Genomic DNA, 22,996 nt, shown 5'->3' with positions numbered 1-22,996 from the left:
GCTCCCTCCAAGTCTAAGGTTCAAATCCCCTTGGATGCAAACAATTTCTAGGGGTCACGTCCCATTGGCAAAGCCAATGATTTACCTGATCTGTATGATGTGGGTGCATTACATGGGTCTGGGGTTTAACTAGGTAAAAAGACACAACGCTCTGCATGGCCTCCAAGGTTCCTTGTCATCCCACCCCCCCCCCCCCCCAAAAAAAAAAAACCTACTTCAACTTCCATGTTCAAAGGACTAGAGTTATAAAATCTACAAAACTTTAGGCTTAAACCTAGCCCAGCCGGTAACTAGCCTTTATGCGCTTATAAGTTCAGATGATTTTTGCAACAGAAGAAAACCAAAGCCACCAGATGACCAGAAGAATAAGTCCTCAAGATGGTCATAGCAAATCTGTCTAGCTTCTTATTTTGTTTTTTCCCCCTCTAAAGAAGCTGACGTTCTAATCAGCCTAACCAGATTCCTATTTAATACTCATTCGCCAGGAAAGCCGGCAGTACAGCAGAGAGAGCACAAATCATCTCAATTGTACTTTTTATAACAAAAAGTTTGTAGTCATAGTTAATCACCAAGTTAGCTAATTTAAAGGTAGAATCTTTGAGAAGAGAGATAAAAGAGAACCAAAATTGAAATTTTAAGGAAAAAAAAAACATATTATAAATATGAGAATCGGATTTCCGGCCCGAAAATATCTAGCACAGTATATGTTCAAAGCATTTTTTTAACCATAGCAAATGTAAACCCTTTAAAATTAAAAATAAGAGAAAATCTTAACTTAACAAGACATAGTTCACATTGAAAAATGTCCTGGTTGATATAGGAGACCAATTCCTCAAGCATAATCCAGACCTAAAGCATGATATTACAATCATTTGAGATGCAAGCTCTTTTAGTAGAAATTGGTCTCATAATAACAATAATAAAAGCTAAAGCTGAAATTTTGAGCTTTTTTAAGAATAAAAAAAATGTACAATTTACTGTTCATGCTCTATACATCAGAGCACTATTCAAGTAAATTTGTTAAACACTCAGTAATGCCATACAGGCATTTAAAACTTTAAATAGTTAAAGTTCTACTACTTCATACAAGATATAGTCCCAGCAAAGTACACATAGCTAGAGAAACTCAATTCAACTCCGTTTTGATCATTCAAACCTATGTGCAATTGTTTTATTTATCTTATTGACTTAAAATACTGTAATTGACAATAATGTCATATAGTAAAAGACCCATTTTGGAAATTTAAAAAAAAAAAAAAAAAAAAAAATACTACTCACAGTCTTACAGATTAACCTCACAAGCTCCGGGTTGACCCATCAAAGACCCGGTCCCATTTTTCGGGTCAACACCGATTTGAACCCGGTCACAATAAACCCGCAACAAACGCTCTCTCGTCCACCAAAACCCAGACCTAAACTTCACCAAAGCAAAAACTCGGACCCTAAAACCCACCGACCCGGTCGATTTCTCGCCCGAAATCCGAGCCGCCACGTCTTCGCCGATGTACTCGCTCATCACCTCGAGTCGGACCGGGACCCAGGTCTGGTTCCGTTTGGATTGAGAAAACGGCTGCAACGGCGTCGTACTGAGACTGTCTCTGCTACTGTGGTAAAACACCGAGGCTTCGAGGCGATCGTAGTAGAGGCTGAGCTTGGTGTTAGGGTTTCGGACAAAGAGAGTGAAGTTCCAATCGGCCGATAACTCGGACTGAGTTACGTTGAGTTCGGAAACCGAGGCTGAGTCGACTCGGAACTCGGGCATACGTGGCTTCAGAACTAGCCAGGCGATGAAGAATATGAGCCCGATGATTCCGAACACGACGGTGCCGAAGGTGATCACACGGCAGAGGAAGGCGTTCCGGCGCCGGTAATAATCTTGGACCGGGTTTGGGCCTAGGCCCGGCCCATAAGATGGAGGTGGCGCCACATAGGCGTAAGCTGGGTACCCGGCTGCGACATGGCTCGACTGAGCCGGGTAACCCGTAACCGTTTTGTCCGGAGCTCCGGTTGTTGCTGAAGCCATTTTTTGAATCTGAAAACTTTGGGTTTTTCTCTGGAGAGTGAGAACGAAACTGTGATGTTTGTATATATAGAAGGAAGATTGGATTTGGCGGAGAAGTCTTGCACACGTGGCATGGACTGACAAACGTTAGGCGCTGTTCCTTAGTCGGTTCTCTTTTTAATGTCGACAACATGTAGATTTTTTTTATTAGATTAATGTGTATTTTTTAATTAAGTAATTAAATTGTTAAATTTTAAGAAGGGAATATTTAAGGTATTGTATTTAAATTTTGTTCGTAAGAAAAAGTGTGATGTTGTGCGTTCTGTTTTATAACATTTTCACAATAAATCATAAGTGTCAAATTGTTACTCGTTATTGGTAAAAGAAAAAAAAAATTTAAGTAGCAGTTTCAAATTAGTACCAATAACAAATTAATACCCATAATTTGTTAAAGTGTTGTTGACTAGGCAAGAAAAGGAGGATGTGACTGATTTTAGTAGGAAATTGATTGATAAAAATTGATATATGTATTTGGGTATTCCTATTTATAAAAGTTTGATAAATATATCCTATCAATGAGATAGAATTTGATGGAATTTAGAATGTGATTTAAGTTAACAGAAAATGTCAAAATTACAAACTATTTTAGAAATTGTCGATGTGGTTATTGGTAAGTAAAAAACTAATATTAGTGGTGGACCTAAATAAGAATCAAGTAAGAATTAGGCAATAGTTTGTAAAAATGTTATAAAATAATTTGTATTTATAATATTATTTTAATCTAACAACATTCAAAATAGTTTTGATGAAATTTGGATTTATTTTATTTTTTAATTTTTTTATAAATGCATGAAATTGAAACTGAAAACTGAAAACTTTTTGTTAAAAGTACAGTAGATAAAGATAAAATTTAGATAAAATAGTACAATAAGATTCATGAATTGTATCAAAAAGTGCAGTGAGGCCATGAATTGTAGTAAAAATAAGCTGAATAGTAAAATAAATTGGCTTTTTAATTTGGAGCCAAATGCACACAAATTTTTTTTTTAATACAAGATAAAAATTCTACTTTAACTTATGTGTAAAGCTTCCTCCTAGAAACTTGAATCTTAACATTTGCCCCCCACACCCCACACTCCACAAGCACTTATACTTATGGAGTGACCATCACATAAAAGATATGTGGTGGTATGCACACGAAATTTGGATTAAGAGCATTGAGTTGAGTCATTTATTGCTATTAATATTGTAATTTAGGAATATAACAAATTAAATTATATAGTTTCAATAATAATTCATCAAAATTTTAATGTTTGAAAAAAAAAATAACAGATCAAACTTTCAACTCATATTAACTTAAATTTCAATAAATAAATAAAAACTCATATTAAAATCTAAATATAATGTAATTCCACTTAAATGAATGATGTTTAATTTGTTTACTATTGAAAGTATAGAATTTAATTTATTTATCTTTTTATCATTCTAAACTATAGATTTGAAGTTATCAAAAATAAATAAATTATTGATTTGAAATGTAGTTTGCCTTCATTTTTTAATTCCATGGAAAGTTTAAGTAGATTTCAAATAAGTCAATAAGATTCTCAATGGCTTCCGTTAATAGTACTTAAGAGACAAGTCTGCTATGTTACATAACTTACTATATTGTTTATAATTAAGTGAAGAAAAATTGCTTACTTTTTCATTTTTATAAGGGAAGAGGTAAGGGATTTTTTTTTTTTTTTTTTGAATCAGGACCAAGCCTGCAGAAACTTTATTAAGGACATAAATAATTTGCAAGAACAAGAGAGTCTATTTCAGACGGAACAGTCTCCATCCAGACTAGCAAAGAAAAAGAAATACAAGGGTTCTGAACTAAGGCATGTGATATGGTATTACCTTGCCTAACAATATGAGAGAAAGAAAAACTCCTAAGTGAGTTAACAAAAACTAAAGTATCCTTAACTAAATGACCAAAGGAAGAAGAGAACATATCCTCTATTTTGAGAGCCTTAATAATAGTTTCTGAATCGCCCTCAAAATGGCATTGTTGTAGACCGATTTCTTGTGCAAAAATCACCACTCTTCTCGCTGCTATCATCTCCAAACAATCAACAATATGAGTGTTTTTTCTTTTTTCTTTTTTTTTCTCAACTAGTGCAGCAAGTACTTGACCCGTGGAGTCCTTTACTACAATCCCAATTCTTCCTTCCTCGCTTTCGTTGAACCATGTTCCATCGAAATTTGCTTTAAAATCACCTGCTGCTGGAGGAAACCATTTGCACCTGCGTGGTTGTTTAACCAAGTTCCGAACCTCACGAACTGCCTGAACTTGCTATAATAATTTTTTTTGCAGCTTCTCCAACACTACTCAGTGGCAAAGACTACTTCTCCCTCAACCTGACCTTATTTCGATGGGTCCAAATGAACCTAGCCATGGTTCCAAACAGCTCACCAACTCCTGGTTTAGCCAAACACAGCTCCACAAGATCTAGAAAAGACCCATAAGCTGTCTCCAACTCACTCACCCAGTTGAAATCCGAGCACCAAACACACCTCACCACTTCACAATCCCACAATGCATGCTAAGTGTTCTCAGGGAGTCTTCCACACAGCTAACACACAGGATCATCAACAATTTTCCTTTTCATGAGATTGACTTTTGTTGGCAAACAATCAACACAAGCCCTCCACAAGAAATGATTTATCTTTCCAAGTACCTTCAACTTCCAAATGCTAAACCACAAACCTGCCAACCCCTGTTTGCTTAAGCCCGATGCTTCCTCCATTCTTGCCTCTTCACAAAGCAACTTGTAACCCGACTTCACTGATAAATTCCATTCTTTTCCAGACTCTAGTAGAGATAATCGGATTGAGGCACAACACATAGGGGGATTGCCTTAATTTGCTGAGCTTCATGAGGGAGGAAATAGGTATCTATCACCTGCACATTCCAGCTACCCTTATCTGATGCCATCAATTCAGCCACACTCAAGTTTCTATCCAGACCCGAATGGATAGAGATTATTTTTCCACCCAAAAGACCTAGTAACCAATTATCCTTGAAGACCTTGATGGATTGTCCATCCCCTACTCTCCATTTTGCCCCCATTGCAACCACTTTTCTAGCCCTTAAGATGCTCTTCCATGCATAAGAACTAGATTTTTTCTTGGCATCAAAAATGGTGTCATTAGGGAAATACTTAGTCTTAAATACACGATCAAATAGCGAGCTTGTATCATGACTGAGCTGCCATACCTGTTTGGCCAACCTTGCATCATTGAACTTTGTCAATTCCTTAAAACCCAACCCTCCTTCATTCTTTGGTTTACAAAGTGAATCCCAGTTTTTCCAATGGATCTACCTTCGTTCCCCACAATGTACCCACCAAAATTTTCAGATTAGCATTTTAATGTCCCTACACAAACCAATTGGGAGTTTAAAATAACCCATTGCAAAGGTGGGAATAGTTTGTACCACCACCTTCAAAAGCACTTCCTTTCCCGCTTGTGACAATAGTTTTTCCTTCCACCTTTGTAATTTCCCCCATACTCTATATTTGATGTAATTCAAGCTTGCTCTTCTATTTTTACCAACTACTGCAGGTCATGGTTTTCAGACTCGGACCGTTCATTGAACCGTAAAAATGAGAGGTTCAAGATTTTTAATATATTTATTTAAATATAAATAAATATATTAAATTTGTAAATATTAGCAAAATTTACTAAAAATATCTTAAAAATTGAAACAAAATTTCAATGAAATTTTCATGATATTATAAGGTTAACATAAAATAGTACATTATAAGGTTAATAAAAAATAGTACAACATAAATAAGCATAAAAAGAAATTTTATAACAATCCTTCAAGAGAAATCATTTCAATTAACTAAAAACGACTTTTAAAATAAATTCATAAATTGCATAGGTATTATTCTTAAATAAAAAGTTAATTTAGCAATGAAAAAAAAAATAGTAATATTTAATATGTTGAGAAAGATGACATAGAAGTTTAGAAACTATAAATCATGTAAATTTGATATAAATTTAATAATACTGCATATTAGCTCCTAATAAAGGTACTTGGTCTGTTGGTCATGGCTTTAGTTTTGGTGCTTACAAGGTGCGAGAACTCAAGTTCGGAGCCTTTCAAACAGTTTTCTAGGTTAAACCCTGGTTCGTTCGGTTCTCTTAGAATTCATGTATACCTGGTTCTCATAGTTAAAAAACCAGATTTATTACCAGTTCACAGTTAACCCAGTCGAACCGACCGGTCCAATCCGGGTTTAAAAACCATTCTGCAGGTAGCCCTAAATATTTCTCATATTGCTTTTTTCAATAAATGAATGTACCATAACTTATGTTCCATATACTAATGAATTTCTCTTTTAATATACGTAAAATTTAAATACTAATAATTATGATTGTCAAATTATGACACATGCAGTTTTGGTGTTGGTGTGTAAGTGTATTTTCTTATCTCATCCCCCTTCCCCTACGGTTCAAACAGTTTTCTGGGTTGAACCCCAGTTCATTCAGTTCTCTCAGAATTCATGTATACTCGGTTTTCATAGTTAAAAAACCAGATTTATTACCAGTTCACGGTTAACCCAGTTGAACCGACCAGTCCGGTTCGGGTTTAAAAACCATTCTGCAAGTAGCCCCAAATATTTCTCATATTGCTTTTTTCAATAAATGACTGTACCATAACTTATGTTCCATATACTAATGAATTTCTCTTTTAATATATGTAAAATTTAAATAATAATAATTATGATTGTCAAATCATGACGCATACAGTTTTGGTATTGGCGTGTGAGTGTATTCTCTTATCTCATCCCCCTTCTCCTATATGTGTGTGTGTGTGTGTGTGTGTGTTTCTCAAATAAAAAAAAGATACTCAGTGTTGTCGAGTCATTTCACATCGGTAAGGTGTGATATTAAGAAGGAGTTTATCACTTGCTCCGCGACACTAATTGTCGCATGCAGTTTTGGTATTGGCATGTGAGTGTATTTCCTTATCTCATCATCCTTCCCCTATATGTGTGTGTGTGTTTCTCAAAAAAAAAAAAAAAAAAAAAAAAAAAAACGAAAAGTTTGTATATTGAATTATGTGTAAAATTGTATTAGAATTAATAGCCTTTACGTAGATAGCATGTGAGTGACGAATGATGTCCAAGCAAAAGGAGTGTAGAACAAGTAATATCCAATGGACTTGTGCGCTTTTAGTCCCTCAAACTCATGTTGGACGATGCGAGATCAAGTTGAGTTTGGAGATAAGATCATGGAAGTAGCTTAGTGGAGGAGCTTTGGTGAACTAAAACCATATTTATTAAAATTCAATGAAATTTGTTAATATTTATTGCATATCTATGAAGAAGTTATCAAAACTCAAAAGTCATTTCTTACGAAAACTATTCTAATTAGAGTCATTCTTAGATTAATTTTCAAAACATGGCTAGCTTGTGCATGAAATTTTTAAAGAATTTCAATTAATTAATTTTGATGATGCTCAGATCGTCAGCCAATTTCGATCATCCAGATGGATGTCGTCCATGACCAACCCAATCCTCAGTAACGAGTGAATGGAAGAACGAGTGTAGTTCGCCGGCGTGATGCCTGCAAAAAAGTCTCCGATGCCAAAGTCAGAAAGATTGACAAAAGAGAGCTATGTGAATAATGTGCTAGAGTTTTTTTTTTCTTACCTCCACTCCTTTTGGGGTTATGTATTTATATACGTGCACTCACAGGTGGTTTCTTCTAGCCGTTGGTGGAGTCTTGATGGAGACTTTATTCTTGCCTGGTAACGCCCCTGCGAGGTGTTAATGATGAGCTGCCCCTCCCAACGGTCTGAAGATTGATCAATGTTTTATAACGGCTCCTCGAGGGGTAGAAGTGGGTTTACTCGTCCTTAAGCGACGACCATTTCTTCCCGGACGATCTTGGTTAGGTCGTCCGCCACTAGTCGTGAATGTATGGACGATGATGATTTGATCGAGCCTATCAGCTGCCCCCCTATTCCTTGATCATCCATATCATGGACGGTCGTAGGAATATGAAAGGGTTTTACAGGTTCATTTGAGTAAATATGTATATATTTATTTTACATATCCTTTTTTTTTTCTTTACAGTTATGGCGTTTGGGGTTCTGCTCCGCATTGATTGCTTAATGGCGGCTGTGGCTCACTTCGCGGCCACATGGCTGAAGTTCATTGGCTGGGGGATCTCGTTTCCAGTGAAAACCTTTTCAATTTTCCCGCACTTTCCAAGGCAGAACCCTTTGATTTCTTTGGCCTTTACTTTTCTCATTTTCCCATCTTCTGTGCGGTTGGTTTCTCCCTCACTTGCGTGTTTTGCTCCTAACCTTCTCAGTTTTCTCCCTAATTTCCAAGTACGCCCCCCATTTATGCTTTCTTTCCTTTCTGAATTTTGCTTGCATTTGTGTCTTTTAAGTTCCTTCTCTTCTCTGTACTGTCCCTTTTTCTTATTGAGTGGTGTTGCTCCTCTTTAATGGTGGATAACTTCGAAGTTAGGCGCAACTCTCCCTTTGTAGCTTTTCTCTTTGCCCGTTTAGGATCCTTAGTGGAACTTTCCGACGACCCATTGGGTGCACTTTTGCCTAACGGTTCATACCCACAAGTCGAGGAGTTTGTCAGTAGGGGTAGTGGGTTAGGATTGGCGTTGGGTGTCTTATACCCTTTACTCTTAGAATCTCAGGTCTGGTTTCAGTCCGTTCGAGGGATCCTAAGAGGGGAAAGTATGGGTTTAGAGGAAAGGTCAAGTGATTTAGAGAGGGGATCGTCCTTTAACGCAGGTGAGGAAGGAGCCGAGGTTGATACGGCGACCACCGTGCTTTCTCGTGCTCCCTCATCCTCCCGTTCTCCCGCTCCGGCTATTGTCCGTCCCTTCCATGCCTTTAAGGAAAATTGTTCCTTGAAAATAGAGGTTTTTAGCAAATTTAAAGATAGATTCCAGTTTCCTGAGGGGACCAGGGCTTGTCTTCCCAGGAAGGGTGAAAAGGCTTGCACCTTTGCCCATGGGGAAGTTTGCTTTTATGAGGCTGCTTTTTCGTGTGGCCTCCGGTTCCTCGTCCATCCGTTCATCATGGAGCTTCTTCACCATTTTAACCTTGCACTGGGGCAACTTTTGCCTAACTCTTGGAGAATAGTTGTTAGCTGTATGGTGATTTGGACGACCATCGCCGACAGAGACTTGATCACGGTCAATGAATTCGTCCATCTGTACCGTCTAACAGAGTCCAAAGAATTTGGATATTATGAGTTTGTACCCTGGAATAGGAAGTTGCGTCTGGTAGTTGATCTTCTGTCGTCCTTTCGCTACTAGAAGTCTAGATACTTCTTTGTGTCGGGTGATGGTTGGGAAACGTTGCCTGATGACTTGTGGGGGAACATTCCTAGGCTGCTACGCCAGTGGGAGACCCCTTTGATTGGTGCGTTTGCTCCTCATGAGATGCCCCCTTTTTCTTTTTCTTTTTCTTTTTCTTTTTTCCTCTTTGATGTCGTCTTTTGCAGTGAAAGATCGTCCAGAGCTCGAGGACAAATTTGTAGAGCGAGTCCAAGCGGCAATCAGGTACGCAAGGACGATCGAGGATTTTGGTGAATTAATCGACCCGCGCACTTTAGCTCGTCACTGTTTGGGGTCGGAGCCTTCCCTCTACGTCCTCAGTACCCTCGATCGTGAAGAGAAAAAACCTAAGCTGTTCTTTCCAATAGATTTGTCTTCTTGTTCTTCGCTCCTTACTTTCTTTTTATTCGTCCTTAATCTCTTGTTTTCTTTTTCTTCATCCTTAAATTCTTTTGTGTAGAAATGATTTCCAAGTTTAACAAGGAGATGTACAAGAAAATTAAGGACAAGAAGAATGAGCCTCTTTCCAGCATAGGTCAGAGGAGGTTGAGAATTACTGATAAGGAGAAGGAGAAAGAAAAGGAGGTGGTGGAGAGAGGCTTCTCCACACCTGCCCTTGATCTGGATAAGGGTTTGGCTGCCTCTCCAAGCATTTCGGTTGAGGAGGTGGCTCGTCCTTTCAAGAAGCAAAAAGTGGCGAGCAAGGGAAAAGAGAAAGTTGGTGCTAGCGTTTGGTCAGACGCCAAGATGGCCATGGACCGTGCCAATGAGCTCCTTACCCCCGGGGAGATGAGGGAAATTACGAGCGTTCCTTCGCACGAGATGGTGAGCCGTCACGTCCACAAGCTCGTGCAGGTAGTCCACCACATTTTGCCTTTTTCTTCGTCTTTATCTACTTGATCATTTTTGTTGATTTTGACTGAACTTTTTTGTCCTCAAGTGTTGGGGGAGACCATGCACATTACCACGCAATATCTGGCCAATGAGGAGAAGGCCGTTGTGGCCAACTCGAAGGTGGAAGCACTCGAGGCTGAAGCTTCGGGCTTGCGGAAGGACTTGATCACAACCATGGACTCCCTCAACGCTTCCAAGGAGCAAGTTCAAGCCCTGACGAAGCAGCTGGACGCTGAAAAGCAGTCCGTGAAGCAGAAGGACGAACTCCTGGCAGCAGCTGATCAGAAGATGAAAGTCGCTGTGGCCAAGGCCGTCATTGCCTTCCAGACCATGGACGAATATAACACCATCATGTTCCAGTGGTACTTCAAGGGGTTCGAGCTGCTTCGGAGATATTTGATCAAGCATGGACCTGGTACGAACCTTGAAGACTTAGACTTTGAGGCTGTTGACAAGGAGATCGAAGAGGACGAAGCAGCTCATGCAACGGCGTCTACCGGTGCGGAACCTTCTCAGGCGAACAGAGACGACGATGTTACCCCTCCAGCTTGATTTTATCTTATTGAAAATTTTTTTATTTTCTTTTTGTATGTATTAAGTTTTTATGAACAGCTGATGTTTGGATGCCCCATTTTTTTTTTTTGGGGCCCCCTTTTTTGCCTCTGAACAATTTAACTTTATGTAGTAAGTCTATTTTACAATTTGGCTTTATATAAACGTCTGAGTGTTTACCTTTGCCTTTGATGATTTCATGTGTTGTGTGAAGATTTTCTTTTGGATGTTCATTTCTTCCCTGTTTGGGGGCTTTGAAAAAGTTTGCTAGCCCACTGAATTTGTCCCCGTCATCTTGTGCCTCTTGAGGTACTTTTGTTTCGTGCACCTTTTTCGGGGATTTTGCGTACTCGTCTCAGATGATGCCAATCTCTTCATCTCTGGATGGCATTCTTTTTTTTTTTTTTTGGATTATGGACGAGATTTTTCTATTCGAGGAATTTTATCGTCTCGCTTTTCTGGACGATGCGTATCCATTTGAAGAATCTAGTCGTCTTTCTTTGTTGGACGATGTACACCCATTTAAGGAATCCGATCGTTGTTTTTCTTTTTGGGACGATGTACATCCGTCTAAGGAATCTTATCGTCTTTTTTCTTTTTGGGACGATGTACATCCATTTAAGGAATCTTATCGCCATTTTTCTTTTTGGGATGATGTACATCCGTCCAAGGAATCTTATCGTCTTTCTTTGTTTAGGACGTTCGTTTGTGTTTTTTGGGAAAAATTGTGGCGCATGACTTGCTGAATAACACTTAAAGAAATACTGGATAATACTTATGAATTGAATAATAAGTAACGGGCTTTGAATAATTGCATACATAAGACAGGAAGTATTAAATTGGGTTTTACAATTAGGCTATGGTTCCTTTTCGTAATACCTCTTTAGATGTTTGACATTCCATGGACGAGGTAGTCTTTTTCCTTCTGAGTCTTCCAGATGGTAACTTCCCTGACGTGAATAGTGGACGACTTTATAGGAACCTTCCCAGGAGGGTCCCAATTTGCCTTGTGCCAGATCTTTTGTTGCGGGGGTGACTTTTCTAAGGACGAGGTCTCCAACGTTGAATCTTCTCAGCTTCACTCTTCGATTATAATATTCGGCTATCTTCTGCTGGTATTTGGACATTCTTTGGGATGCCTGATCTCTGATCTCGTCCAGGCCGTCTAGGTTCTGTTTCAATTGGTCATCATTGGTTTGTTCGTTAAAGAATTCTCTCCTAAGGCTAGTGAGCCCAACTTCAACCGGGATGACCGCTTCTGTGTCGTATGTCAGACTGAACGGTGTTTCTCCTGTTGGTGTACATGCTGTCGTCCTATATGCCCACAAGACGCTTGGCAGTTCTTCAGGCCACGTTCCCTTTGCCCCCACTAACCAGGACTTGATAATCTTGAGCATGGTCCGGTTGGTTACTTCTGTCTGTCCGTTGGCCTGAGGATGACCCGGGGATGAGTACCTATTTTTTATGCCCAAGCCCGAGCAAAACAATCTGAACTTTTGGCTGTCAAACTGACGACCGTTATCTGATATGATCGTCCTCGGTATCCCGAACCTGCAAACAATATTTTTCCATACAAAATTTTATACCTTTGCTTCGGTGATTGTCGCCAGAGCTTCTGCCTCCACCCACTTTGTGAAGTAGTCGATAGCGACGAGCAGAAACTTTACTTGTCTCCTCCCTTGAGGTAAGGGACCCATGATGTCGATCCCCCATTGTGCGAATGGCCAAGGCGAGGAGATCGTGGTCATCTTTTCCCCAGGGATTCTTTGAACATTCCCATACCTTTGACAACTATCACACTTCCTCACGAAATTAGCTGCATCTTGCTGCATTGTTGGCCAAAAGTAGCATGTTCTCATGATCTTCCTGACGAGGGACTTTGCCCCCATGTGGTCTCCGCAGATTCCTCCGTGCACTTCCTCTAGGATGTATTTGGCCTCCTCCCCTTCTACACATCTCAAATACGGTTGGGAGTAACCCCTTTTGTAGAGTTCGTCATTAAGTATCGTAAATCTGGCTGCTCGTTTCTGAACCTTTTTAGCCTCTTCTGGATCTGATGGTAGTCGTCCTTCTCGAAGGAATGACAAAATCGGGCTTGTCCATCCACTGCTGGTATACACCGAGAGAGTTTGAAGTCCCTGGATACTAGGAGAGTTTTGTTCTTCAATCTTCCAACCGAAACTTTTATTTTAGTTGTCCGCTGAGGCACTTCGTGCAACCTCGTCAGCTTCAGTGTTTTGATCCCTAGGGATCCGGATGAACTCTACGTAATTAAAGGTGCTTACCAGCTGGTTCGTCAATTTGAGATACTTTTGCATCCTTGCCTCCTTTGCTTCGTACTCCCCTCTTACTTGCCCTATGACAAGTTGGGAGTCGCTCTTAAGCACAACATTCTCACCTCCGAGTGCCCGGGCTATCCTTAATCCCGTCAGTAAGGCCTCATATTCTACTTCGTTATTGGTTACAGGGAATTTGAGCTGGACCCCATACTTGAGAACACTTTTTTCAGGGGAAGTGATGACGATGCCTGCTCTGCTCCTTTCTGGGTGGACGACCCATCAGTGTTTATCGTCCAGAGGCTCTCTATGCTCCCAGGGGTGGTGAATTCTGCTATGAAATCAGCCAATGCCTGTGCTTTTATTGCTGTCCTTGGACGGTATTTTATATCGAACTGGCTGAGCTCGATTGTCCACTGTACCATTCGTCCTGCCGCTTCGGGTTTGTTCATTGTTTTTCTGATGGGTTGGTCCGTCATTAAAATGATGGGATTGGCTTGAAAGTATGGACGAAGTTTTCTCGAAGTCACAATCAGGGCAAAGGTGATCTTCTCTTTGCGAGGATATCGCACCTCGACACCCTGAAAAGCCTGGCTGACGTAATACACAAGAAGTTGCAACCCGTCTTCTTCTCTGATCAACGCCGCACTGACGGCCGTAACAAACACAGCTAAGTACAGGAATAAGTCTTCGCCCTCTTTCGACGGGCTTAAGAGCAGAGGGTTGCTAAGATAGCCCTTCAGCTCTTGGAACGCTGTTTCGCATTCCTCCATCCAGGAAAACACCTTCTTCAAAGTCTTGAAGAATGGAAGGTATTTGTCTGTAGCCTTCGAGATGAATCTGTTGAGGGCCGCTATTCTTCCCGTGAGGGATTGTACTTCTTTGACCGTCCTGGGTGAGGACATTTCAAGGATGGCTTTGACCTTCTCGGGGTTTGCTTCAATCCCTCTCTGCAAAACCATAAACCTGAGGAATTTTCCCGAGGAGACCCCAAAAGCACACTTGGACGGGTTGAGCTTCATGCTGTACTACCTGAGCATATTAAACATCTCCCTGAGATCATCCAGATGATCTTCTTCCTCCTTGCCCTTGACGAGCATATCGTCAACGTAAACCTCCACATTTCTCCCGATTTGCTTCTCGAACATCTAGTTCACCAACCTTTGATAGGTGGCAAATGCGTTCTTGAGCCCAAAAGGCATGACCTAGTAACAGTAAAGTCCCTGGCTGGTGATAAAAGCAATCTTCTCTTGGTCTTCTTCAGCCATTTGTATCTGGTTGTATCTTGAGAACGCGTCCATAAACGTGAGAAGTTTGTGCCTTGCTGTGGAGTCCACTAGCTGGTCGATTCTGGGTAGTGGGAAACTGTCTTTGGACAGGCTTGATTTAGGTCTGTAAAGTCGACACACATTCTCCACTTCCCATTTGCTTTTTTGACCATGACTACGTTGGCCAACCACTCTGGGTAGTGGACTTCTCGGATAAATTTGACTGCAAGTAACTTATTTACCTCGTCCATCACTGCCTTGTTTCGCTCGGGGGCAAAGACTCTCCTTTTTTGCTGGACGGGCTTCTTTCCCGGGTCAACATTCAGGTAATGCTGGATGAGGCTTGTTGGGATTCCCGGCATATCTTCGTGGCTCCATGCGAATATATCAAGGTTGCTTTTCAGGAAGCTGACGATCTCTTCCTTCGTCCTGGGACTCAAGTTCGTCCCTATTTGGGTCGTCTTTGGCGGACTCCCTTCAGCCAGCTCTACCGTTTCAAGCTTCTCCACAATCTCTGGCGATTTCTCTTCAATCGTCCACGTATGGTTCTCTTTTGAGGCCAGGACGGCCTGATAGCATTCTCTTGCCAATACCGGGTCTCCTTTAATTTCTCCGATCCTCTATTCTGTTGGGAACTTCACCTTTAAGCAGTAGGTGGAAATAGCAGCCTTCCAGTGATTGAGCATTGGTCTTCCAATGATCACATTGTAGGACGAGGGTGAGTCCACTATCAGGAAATTGTGCTGGTTGGTTGCTTGGAGAGGGTATGATCCGGCCGTCACTGTCAACGTCACTATTCCTCTGGGGTATATCTTGTCTCCGCTGAAACTGATGAGGGGAGACTCAAAAGGACGGAGCCTTTTTGGGTCTAGTTTTAGTTGCTAGAAGGCAGGAAGATAGATTATGTCGGCTGAGCTTCCACTGTTGACCAGGACTCTTCGCATGTTGAACCCCTCGATCATGATCATAATGACGAGTGGGTCATCATGAGGTTGCTTTACACTTCTGGCATCCTCCTCAGAGAAGTACAAGTCTCCATTGGTACGTCTTTACTTCAACGGAGGTATACTGTAGACACTGTTTACCTGCTTTTGGTATGATTTCCTGAGGGATTTGAATGATCCCCCAGTGGTTGGTCCTCCGGCGATGGTTTTTATCTCCCCTAGTGCGCTTTGTGGACGAGGTTGGGGGCGGTCTTCGTCTCTCCTTGCACTGACTTGCTGGCTTTTCTGTCCGTACCTGCCGGACTCTCCCCTTTTTATATACTGTTGTAGCTTCCCATTACAGATGAGCTCTTCAATCTACTCTTTGAGGTCCCTGCAATCCTCCGTGTAATGCCCATGATCTTTGTGGAAGCGGCAGTATTTCCTCTTGTCGCGCAAACCAGGCGCTGAATGGAGTGGTCTTCGCCACTTAAGAGACGGTTCGTCCCTTATCTCTGTTAGAATCTGGTCAACGGGCATCATCAGCGGTGTGAATTTCGATGGACGATGGTTCTTGTCCTCCTTCCTCCTATTTCCATTGTCATTCCGTCGATCAACCCGATCCCTTTTTAGCCCTCGTCGATCGTCCTCCTTTTCCTTCTTCTTTTCCTTGCTCTTCTCTGCTCCGTCAATGGCTGCTAGGGCTTCTTCCGCGTTCATGTACTTCTGAGCTTTCAGCAATGCCTCGGCCATTGTCTTAGGAGGGTTCTTTGCCAAAGATGCCACAAAATCTCTAGACTTCAACCCCGCTTTGAAGGTCGTGAGATGTACCTTGTCATCTGCCTCATCTATTTCCAGCATTCCTCGGGTGAAACGTGTCACATAAGACCTTAATGGTTCCTTCTCTCCTTGTCTGATAGTAAGCAGATGGTCGACAGTCCTTTTTGGACATTACCCGCCTACAAAATGACGGACAAAGGAACTGCTTAACTGCTCGAACTTATCAATGGACGATGTTGGCAACTTGTTGAACCACTCCCTGGCTACTCCTTTGAAGATTGTAGGGAAGGAGCGACACAAAATCTCATCAGGTGGCTGTTGAAGGCCTAGGGTCGTCCTGAAGGTATTCAGGTGATCCAAGGGATCTTTCAACCCGTCGAAAGGTTCTAGCTGGGGTAGACGGAACTTGGAGGGCACTAGGCACTCCTGGACGGCCATGGTAAAAGGTGAATCCGTCTTCCGGACGATCCTCTCCAAGCTTTGGTCCGTTTTTCCTTTGATGGCGTTCCTCAGTTTGTCCATCTCTTTCCTCATCTCTCTTAAGAGATCCGAGCTTGCTTCCTCCGGAGTGCTGGTTCGCCTTCTGTTGCTGTCTTCATCGTCGCCCCTGTCTGCACGATTACTTTCCTGTAGCAGCCGTTGCTTCATCTCTTGGTTCTGTCTGGTGAGTTCTTCCACAGTTGCTGATAGCGACTGGATTTGTAGGGCCAATGCAGCGGGATCTGGGTTTGTACTGGATTCCATTTGGACCGGGGGTAGATCACGTGTTGAATCGTTCCCCACAGACGACGCCAAACTGATGATGCTCAGATCGTCAGCCAATTTCGATCGTCCAGATGGATGTCGTCCACGACCAACCCAATCCTCAGTAACGAGTGAATGGAAGAACGGGTGTAGTTCGCCGGCGTGATGCCTGCAAAAAAGTCTCCGATGCCAAAGTCAGAAAGATTGACAAAAGAGAGCTGTGTGAATAATGTGCTAAAGTTTTTTTTCTTACCTCCACCCCTTTTGGGGTTATGTATTTATATACGTGCACTCACAGGTGGTTTCTTCTAGCCATTGGTGGAGTCTTGATGGAGACTTTATTCTTGCTTGGTAACGCCCCTACGGGGTGTTAATGATGAGCTACCCCTCCCAACAGTCTGAAGATTGATCAATGTTTTATAACGGTTCCTCGAGGGGTGGAAGTGGGTTTACTCGTCCTTGAGCGACGACCATTTCTTCCCGGATGATCTTGGTTAGGTCGTCCGCCACTAGTCGTGAATGTATGGACGATGATGATTTGATCGAGCCTATCAAATTTCAATTTAGAGTAGGTAATTTTAAATAAGTTAGATGTGATTTAAAGGAAAATATTAAAGATATTATAAATTTTAATACATAACTTGATGCATCAAGAATGCCACTTTATATTAAACATGGCATAGAGCAAGATGCAAAAAGAAAATCTAATCTTATTGTATATATGGATAAAGCACAAAGATTTATGTGCTATATATTGAGCATAAAGTTTTGCCCTCAATATACCAGCTATAATTATCTTTTCAGTAGGCCGTAGCAAGAAAATTTTGTTCAATCTCGACTATGTTTCAATTTTGTTATCCAGCAAATTAGGTCATAAATTGTGAAAAAGATATAAGGAAATCCGGTCAACAAATCCAAACGAAACCCACTAAAAGTATTCCAATATTTCAATCTACTCATTTATTAATTTCCTTGCAATCGAACCCAAAATTATCTTGTCAAGAGCTTATCGCTCAATTAGTATTTTCTGTGTTTCTAAAGGAGAGGTCTAATCTTCAAATCCTCCAACTATAGGGAAAAACATAAAAGTATTATATTTACATGCAAGAGAAAAGCAAAAGTAGCATCTCTAGTGTTTCTAATAAAAATGTCTAGCATTCAAATCACCCTCAAAAAAGGGCAGATTTAAATTGATGCATGAAAATTAGAGAAGATAAAGGAACAATAAATAAATAAAAACTAATCTTCGTTTTTTTTTTTTTTTTTTTTTTTTTTTTTGAATCCAATAAAAAATTGTCTTAGTCATGAAAATATTAAACAGGTCCTAGAATTGCCTGCAGGTAATATTCCAAAACTTGCAGAACCAACAAACTGAACGTTCAAATTATTACATAAAAGTTTTATCACACCGTCCCTGGTCCATGATTTATCCATCAACGTGGCCGACACCACCAACCTCATTTTGAAACTCAACGACCCTTCGTTTATTCGGTCTCTGATCATATTATCCACCACGCGTCGATCCGTGTCGTTCGTGGACATCTTCAAATGCAACATGCCATGTCCCATTGGTTCTAGGTACAATTTTGATTCCACAGAAGAGGACCCTATGTGATCATCTCCGTAATAGAGTAAAATCTTGATTTCATTGAAGGAAAATTTGAGTTTGAGACTTGGGTTCTTAACCGTAACATTAGCTTCCCAATTGGCTGTGAATTCTGAATTGGAGGTGTGGAAATTGGAAATATAGAATGTGTCCACTCTGAAAACTGGGACTTGAGGTCGTATCACGAACTTAATCATGATTATTATCGCTAACATGAACACAATAAACAAGATCACTATCACAAGCCAGTAGCGATTGAAGCCACAATTGCACGTTGCATTGGATTGTGTTGGTGGCTCAGTAGTATAATCGTACGAGTTATATGCATTGTGAGGTAAAGTAAAACGATGGTACTGCTGTGCATAGCTTTGTTGTCCTTGTAAAGGAGGGTACTTCATAACTGTTGCATTGCCCATTGTGTGAGAATAATCTGTTGCCTGTGGCAGACTATTGGATTGAGCTGTGGGTGTGAGTGTGGCTTCAGGGTGAGCGGTTCGGATAGAGTCCGAAGACTGATAGGGTTCATCTTGGGATGGAGTAACCATGGCTGTATGGCTTCTCTGTCCCGAGAATAAACCCCAGAAAGGCATGAATGTTTTGAGGTTGAAATGATCAAAGAAAGACTGACAGTTTGGGATTCATAATAAAAAAAATTTTAAAAAAAAGAATGCCAGTTTGTGTATATAAAAATAGGATAAAAATTGTTACACATTTTTTTTTTAACTGAAATTATAAGTTGAAAACTTGACAGTTTCAATTCAAAAAATTTATGTAATAGTGTGTGTAACACCGTATATGTAACAAATATTATTCTTAAAAATGGGACATTATAGACAGTTTTTTTTTTTTTTTTTTTTTTTTAAGAAAGTGAGGACAGATTGTAATTTAATATATGGTGCGGATGCAATTGATTTGGTATGTACTAAAGAAGTTGAAAACAACATTTGTCACTGGTGGGAAGGTTTTATATAACATTAATAAGAACTAAAAGATTTTTAACTTCTAACAATGAAATCCACATTTATCCTTTCTTCTATAACGAGAAGAAATAATGTCCATATATTTAATTAATAATCTAATTGAAATTTTTTTTTTAAAAAAATTATTAAATATATTTACTTGTATATTTCTAGAATACATTCTTAATATTCTTTGGTTCAATAAGCTATGTTGCTATAAGAGTAATTAGATGGAAAAACTTTATAAACTTTTATATTTTTTTTTTTATGAAATACATTAAATTCTCTTTGATTTAATGAGTTACTTATATTAAAAGAGTAATTGAAGGGAACAAAGATTGATGAATTAGTCATCCCTATAAATGTATTACATGTTTTTACTAAATATTTAAGAGGGGATATTGTTAAAATAAAAAATAAAAAATTAACAACAATATAAAAAGTAAGATGAATTTTTGAAAAGTCAGAGGGACAATGCCCCCTCTCTTCGCCTCTAATGGAATAACAAATGATATTGCCGTACGCATCCGTTTCCATAACTACTCGGATTAAAATGATGCTAACAAAATGTTGTGAATCTTCCTCATAGTAAGGCAATAATTGTTAGATGCTCACCCCCCACTAAAATGATCCAAAACTATTTGTGTGTTATTTCGTTTGTTTAAGGGACAGGTTAAGGTTACTTGTGTTAGATTTTGTGCATGAAAGGGAAATGAAATAGTAAAGATCAAGATCATGAAATTAGAGCTGAGAATTGTACGTACGTAGTTGCAACCTTGACTAAATTACAGAGTAATAAGATCTCTATTTATAGAGCAGTACAGAGCTTAAGCCTGTATAACAAACTTTAGGCCGAAAAGTAAAACTAACAGACTAACAAAACCAACGGCTAGTTGAACTAATTCTGTTATGCACGTGTCATCTTATTAAGTGAATAACACCCACTAAGTGAAACGTTGTCGTTTGAAACCTTTAGTGTATGATGTATATATATACCAATGGATTTATTTATTTTTCTATATGCAAAATTCAAATACATGTTCCTTATCTGATAACAAAAACGTGTATTCATTGATCTAGCATGAACTTATAACTTATATATCAGGTCTGATTACTCAAACATGCTATGATCGATGGTCAAATATTGCACACAAAACATTAAGACAGATCCGTTTTGTTAGAGATTTCTAATATAATTATTTAAGTGTTATGGACATACGTGTGGAAATACGTGTTTCGGTGTTTAAACACTGAAAATTGTTGTTTAAATAATTGTACCAAACACCAAGTCTGTATTTTTTTTCTTATATATCAGATTTGATTACTCAGACATGGTCAAATATTATACACAAAACATTAAGACTAAAAGTCTGTATATTTAACTTTAGGTAAAACTGTACAATAAATTGCCTTTATATAGGGGCACGTGAGTGACATATAAGCAAAAGGAGTGTAGAATAAACAATATACGATGGGCTTAGATGCTTATAGCCTCAAACTCATGTCAGGTAACACGGGAGACTAATTCCACTTTCCAGTCAAATTTTGTGTAGTTGATAGCAAGAAGTATGCCATGACTTTTTATTTGCCTTATTTGTCTCCATGTGATTTTTTATGAGTTTTTAGGATTAAGAATAAAAATTGATTTGTCCGCGATAGGGTCTCTTTCGAGTCCACAAACATGGGTTCCAATGTATAAGATACTGTAGCGCTTATCAATGAGGACCTAGAAATTTTCATTTTTGAACAAAAGATCAGTTATCATTTTCATCAAAAGTAGTATTCAGTCAATTACGTATTAATCAATATTCGTTTGATTGGTATGTGGTTATTGACAAAAAAGATTTGTTATATATTTTTATACTATTGAAAAAAAAAATTGAACTCTTGAATTAGAAAATAACAATCAAGTAGAAAAAGAATTCGTGGACCTGTTTGGAGACAGAATCCCAGAAAGAGAGGCGGTTTGGTGAACTAAAACCATGTTTATTAACATTCAATGAAATTTGTTAGTGTATATTGCATATTGTTAAGAACTTATCCAATTTCATCCTTTAAGAAAAGCTATTATAATTTATAAAGACATTATGAGATTTTCAAAAGATGGCAAGTTAGTGCAAGAAATTTTAAAGAATTTATAATTTTGTCGCGTAAGAAGTATGCACCCAACACAAAATCTAGAATTCGAGTGAATTATCTTAATTTTTTTTTTTATATTAAACTTTCACCTTAATTTTTTAATTAAGAATAACAAAACAAAACAAGATGCAGCAAGAATGTCTAATCCGATTGTATGGATATATAAAGCCCAAAAATTCATTAGAGAATAAACTTTTGCCCCCAACACGAGCTATCTTTTCAGCTTGGCATTAGGCTATAACAAGGAATTTGATGTTTCAATTTTCTTATCCAGCCGATTAGGCAATAAATTGTGAAAAAGATAAAAGGAAATCCTGGAAAACCAATCCAATTGAAACCTAATAGAAGTATAATATTTCCATTTCCTTGCCTATTGTTTTCTTTGCAATCAAACCCAACATTAAAAAAGAAAAAAAGAGAGAGTAGACTTATATTCATTTATATTCATCATGAAAGTTGGAGTCCAGGAGAAGATCTCAAGTATAAATAAATAAAATAAAAACTTTATCTTAATTACTCACACAAATATTAAACACGGCCAAGACTTTCCGACAGGTAATGTTCCAACACCTGCGCCACCCGCAAACTCAACCTTCAAACTTTCACAGCGAATTTTCAAGGTACGGCTTTTTTTCCACCATGATCCATGTCGAAACGTGGCCGACACCATCAACCTTATCCTAAAAATCAACGACCCGCGGCTTCGGTCAAGGGCCATATCATCCACCAGCTTCTGATCCACCACAGGTTCAAAAACATTGTCCGCAGATAGCTTCACATTCATTACAACATGTTCCTTTACTTCTACGGACAAAGGGCTCACAAAAGATTGCGTTAAATACGCATCTTTGTAATCCACGTAACTCTTAATTTCGTTAAAGTAAACTTTGAGTTTCTGATTTGGGTTCTCAACCGTAATATTAGCCTCCCAATTGGCTGTTTGATCAAAATTGGTGGTGTTGAAATTGGAAACAGATAATGCGTCAACTCTGAAAGCTGGGGCTTCTGGGCGTAGAATCAACCATATCGCAACGGTTGACACTACTGCGAATAGAGCAACTATGGCCATTATCAAAAGGACAAGATGAACAAAGGTCGAATTGGGTCTGACATTGGATTGTGTTGGTGTTTGAGAATAAGCGTAGGAGCTGTATTCATTAGGAGGGTATCCAATATGAGATGATGCATAGCCTTGTGGTGCTTGTGGATAAGGGTACCCCATGACGGGTGGGTACCCCATTCTATTAGGATAATTTGTTGTTGGCTGTGGCTGAGGATGAGATTGACCTGTGGCTGTGGCTTGAGGATGACTGGTTTGGTCCGAGCAGGAGGATTGGCCGGGTTCTTTTATGGGTTGTTCTTCGGACAGAGTAGCCATGGTTGTATGGTTTCTCTGTGTCCTAATTAACAACGATTCCAGGAGAAAGACAATGTTTTTGAGATTGAAATAATCAAACAAAGAATTAATGACAGTTGAAGTGGTTCCAA

The 22,996-nt window shown here is 39.4% G+C and overlaps 2 protein-coding genes across 2 annotated transcripts; both read right to left on the bottom strand.

Moving 5' to 3' along the window:
- Nucleotides 1-871: 871 nt before the first annotated feature.
- LOC115953312 (NDR1/HIN1-like protein 10) lies at nt 872-2,119 on the bottom strand. The gene has a single exon (XM_031070915.1). The coding sequence runs from the start codon at nt 2,021-2,023 to the stop codon at nt 1,283-1,285; it is 741 nt and encodes a 246-aa protein (XP_030926775.1). The 5' UTR covers nt 2,024-2,119; the 3' UTR covers nt 872-1,282.
- Nucleotides 2,120-21,978: 19,859 nt separating this feature from the next.
- LOC115951289 (NDR1/HIN1-like protein 26) lies at nt 21,979-22,933 on the bottom strand. Its single transcript, XM_031068480.1, has one exon. It carries the CDS (start codon nt 22,884-22,886, stop codon nt 22,026-22,028), a length of 861 nt encoding a protein of 286 aa, XP_030924340.1. The 5' UTR covers nt 22,887-22,933; the 3' UTR covers nt 21,979-22,025.
- Between the last annotated feature and the right edge of the window lie 63 nt (nt 22,934-22,996).

Source organism: Quercus lobata, chromosome 7 (genome assembly GCF_001633185.2).
Source record: "Quercus lobata isolate SW786 chromosome 7, ValleyOak3.0 Primary Assembly, whole genome shotgun sequence".
Taxonomy (NCBI): domain Eukaryota; kingdom Viridiplantae; phylum Streptophyta; class Magnoliopsida; order Fagales; family Fagaceae; genus Quercus; species Quercus lobata.
The sequence above is the reverse complement of the archived record's forward strand: the minus strand, read 5'-3'. Positions and strand labels throughout refer to the sequence as shown.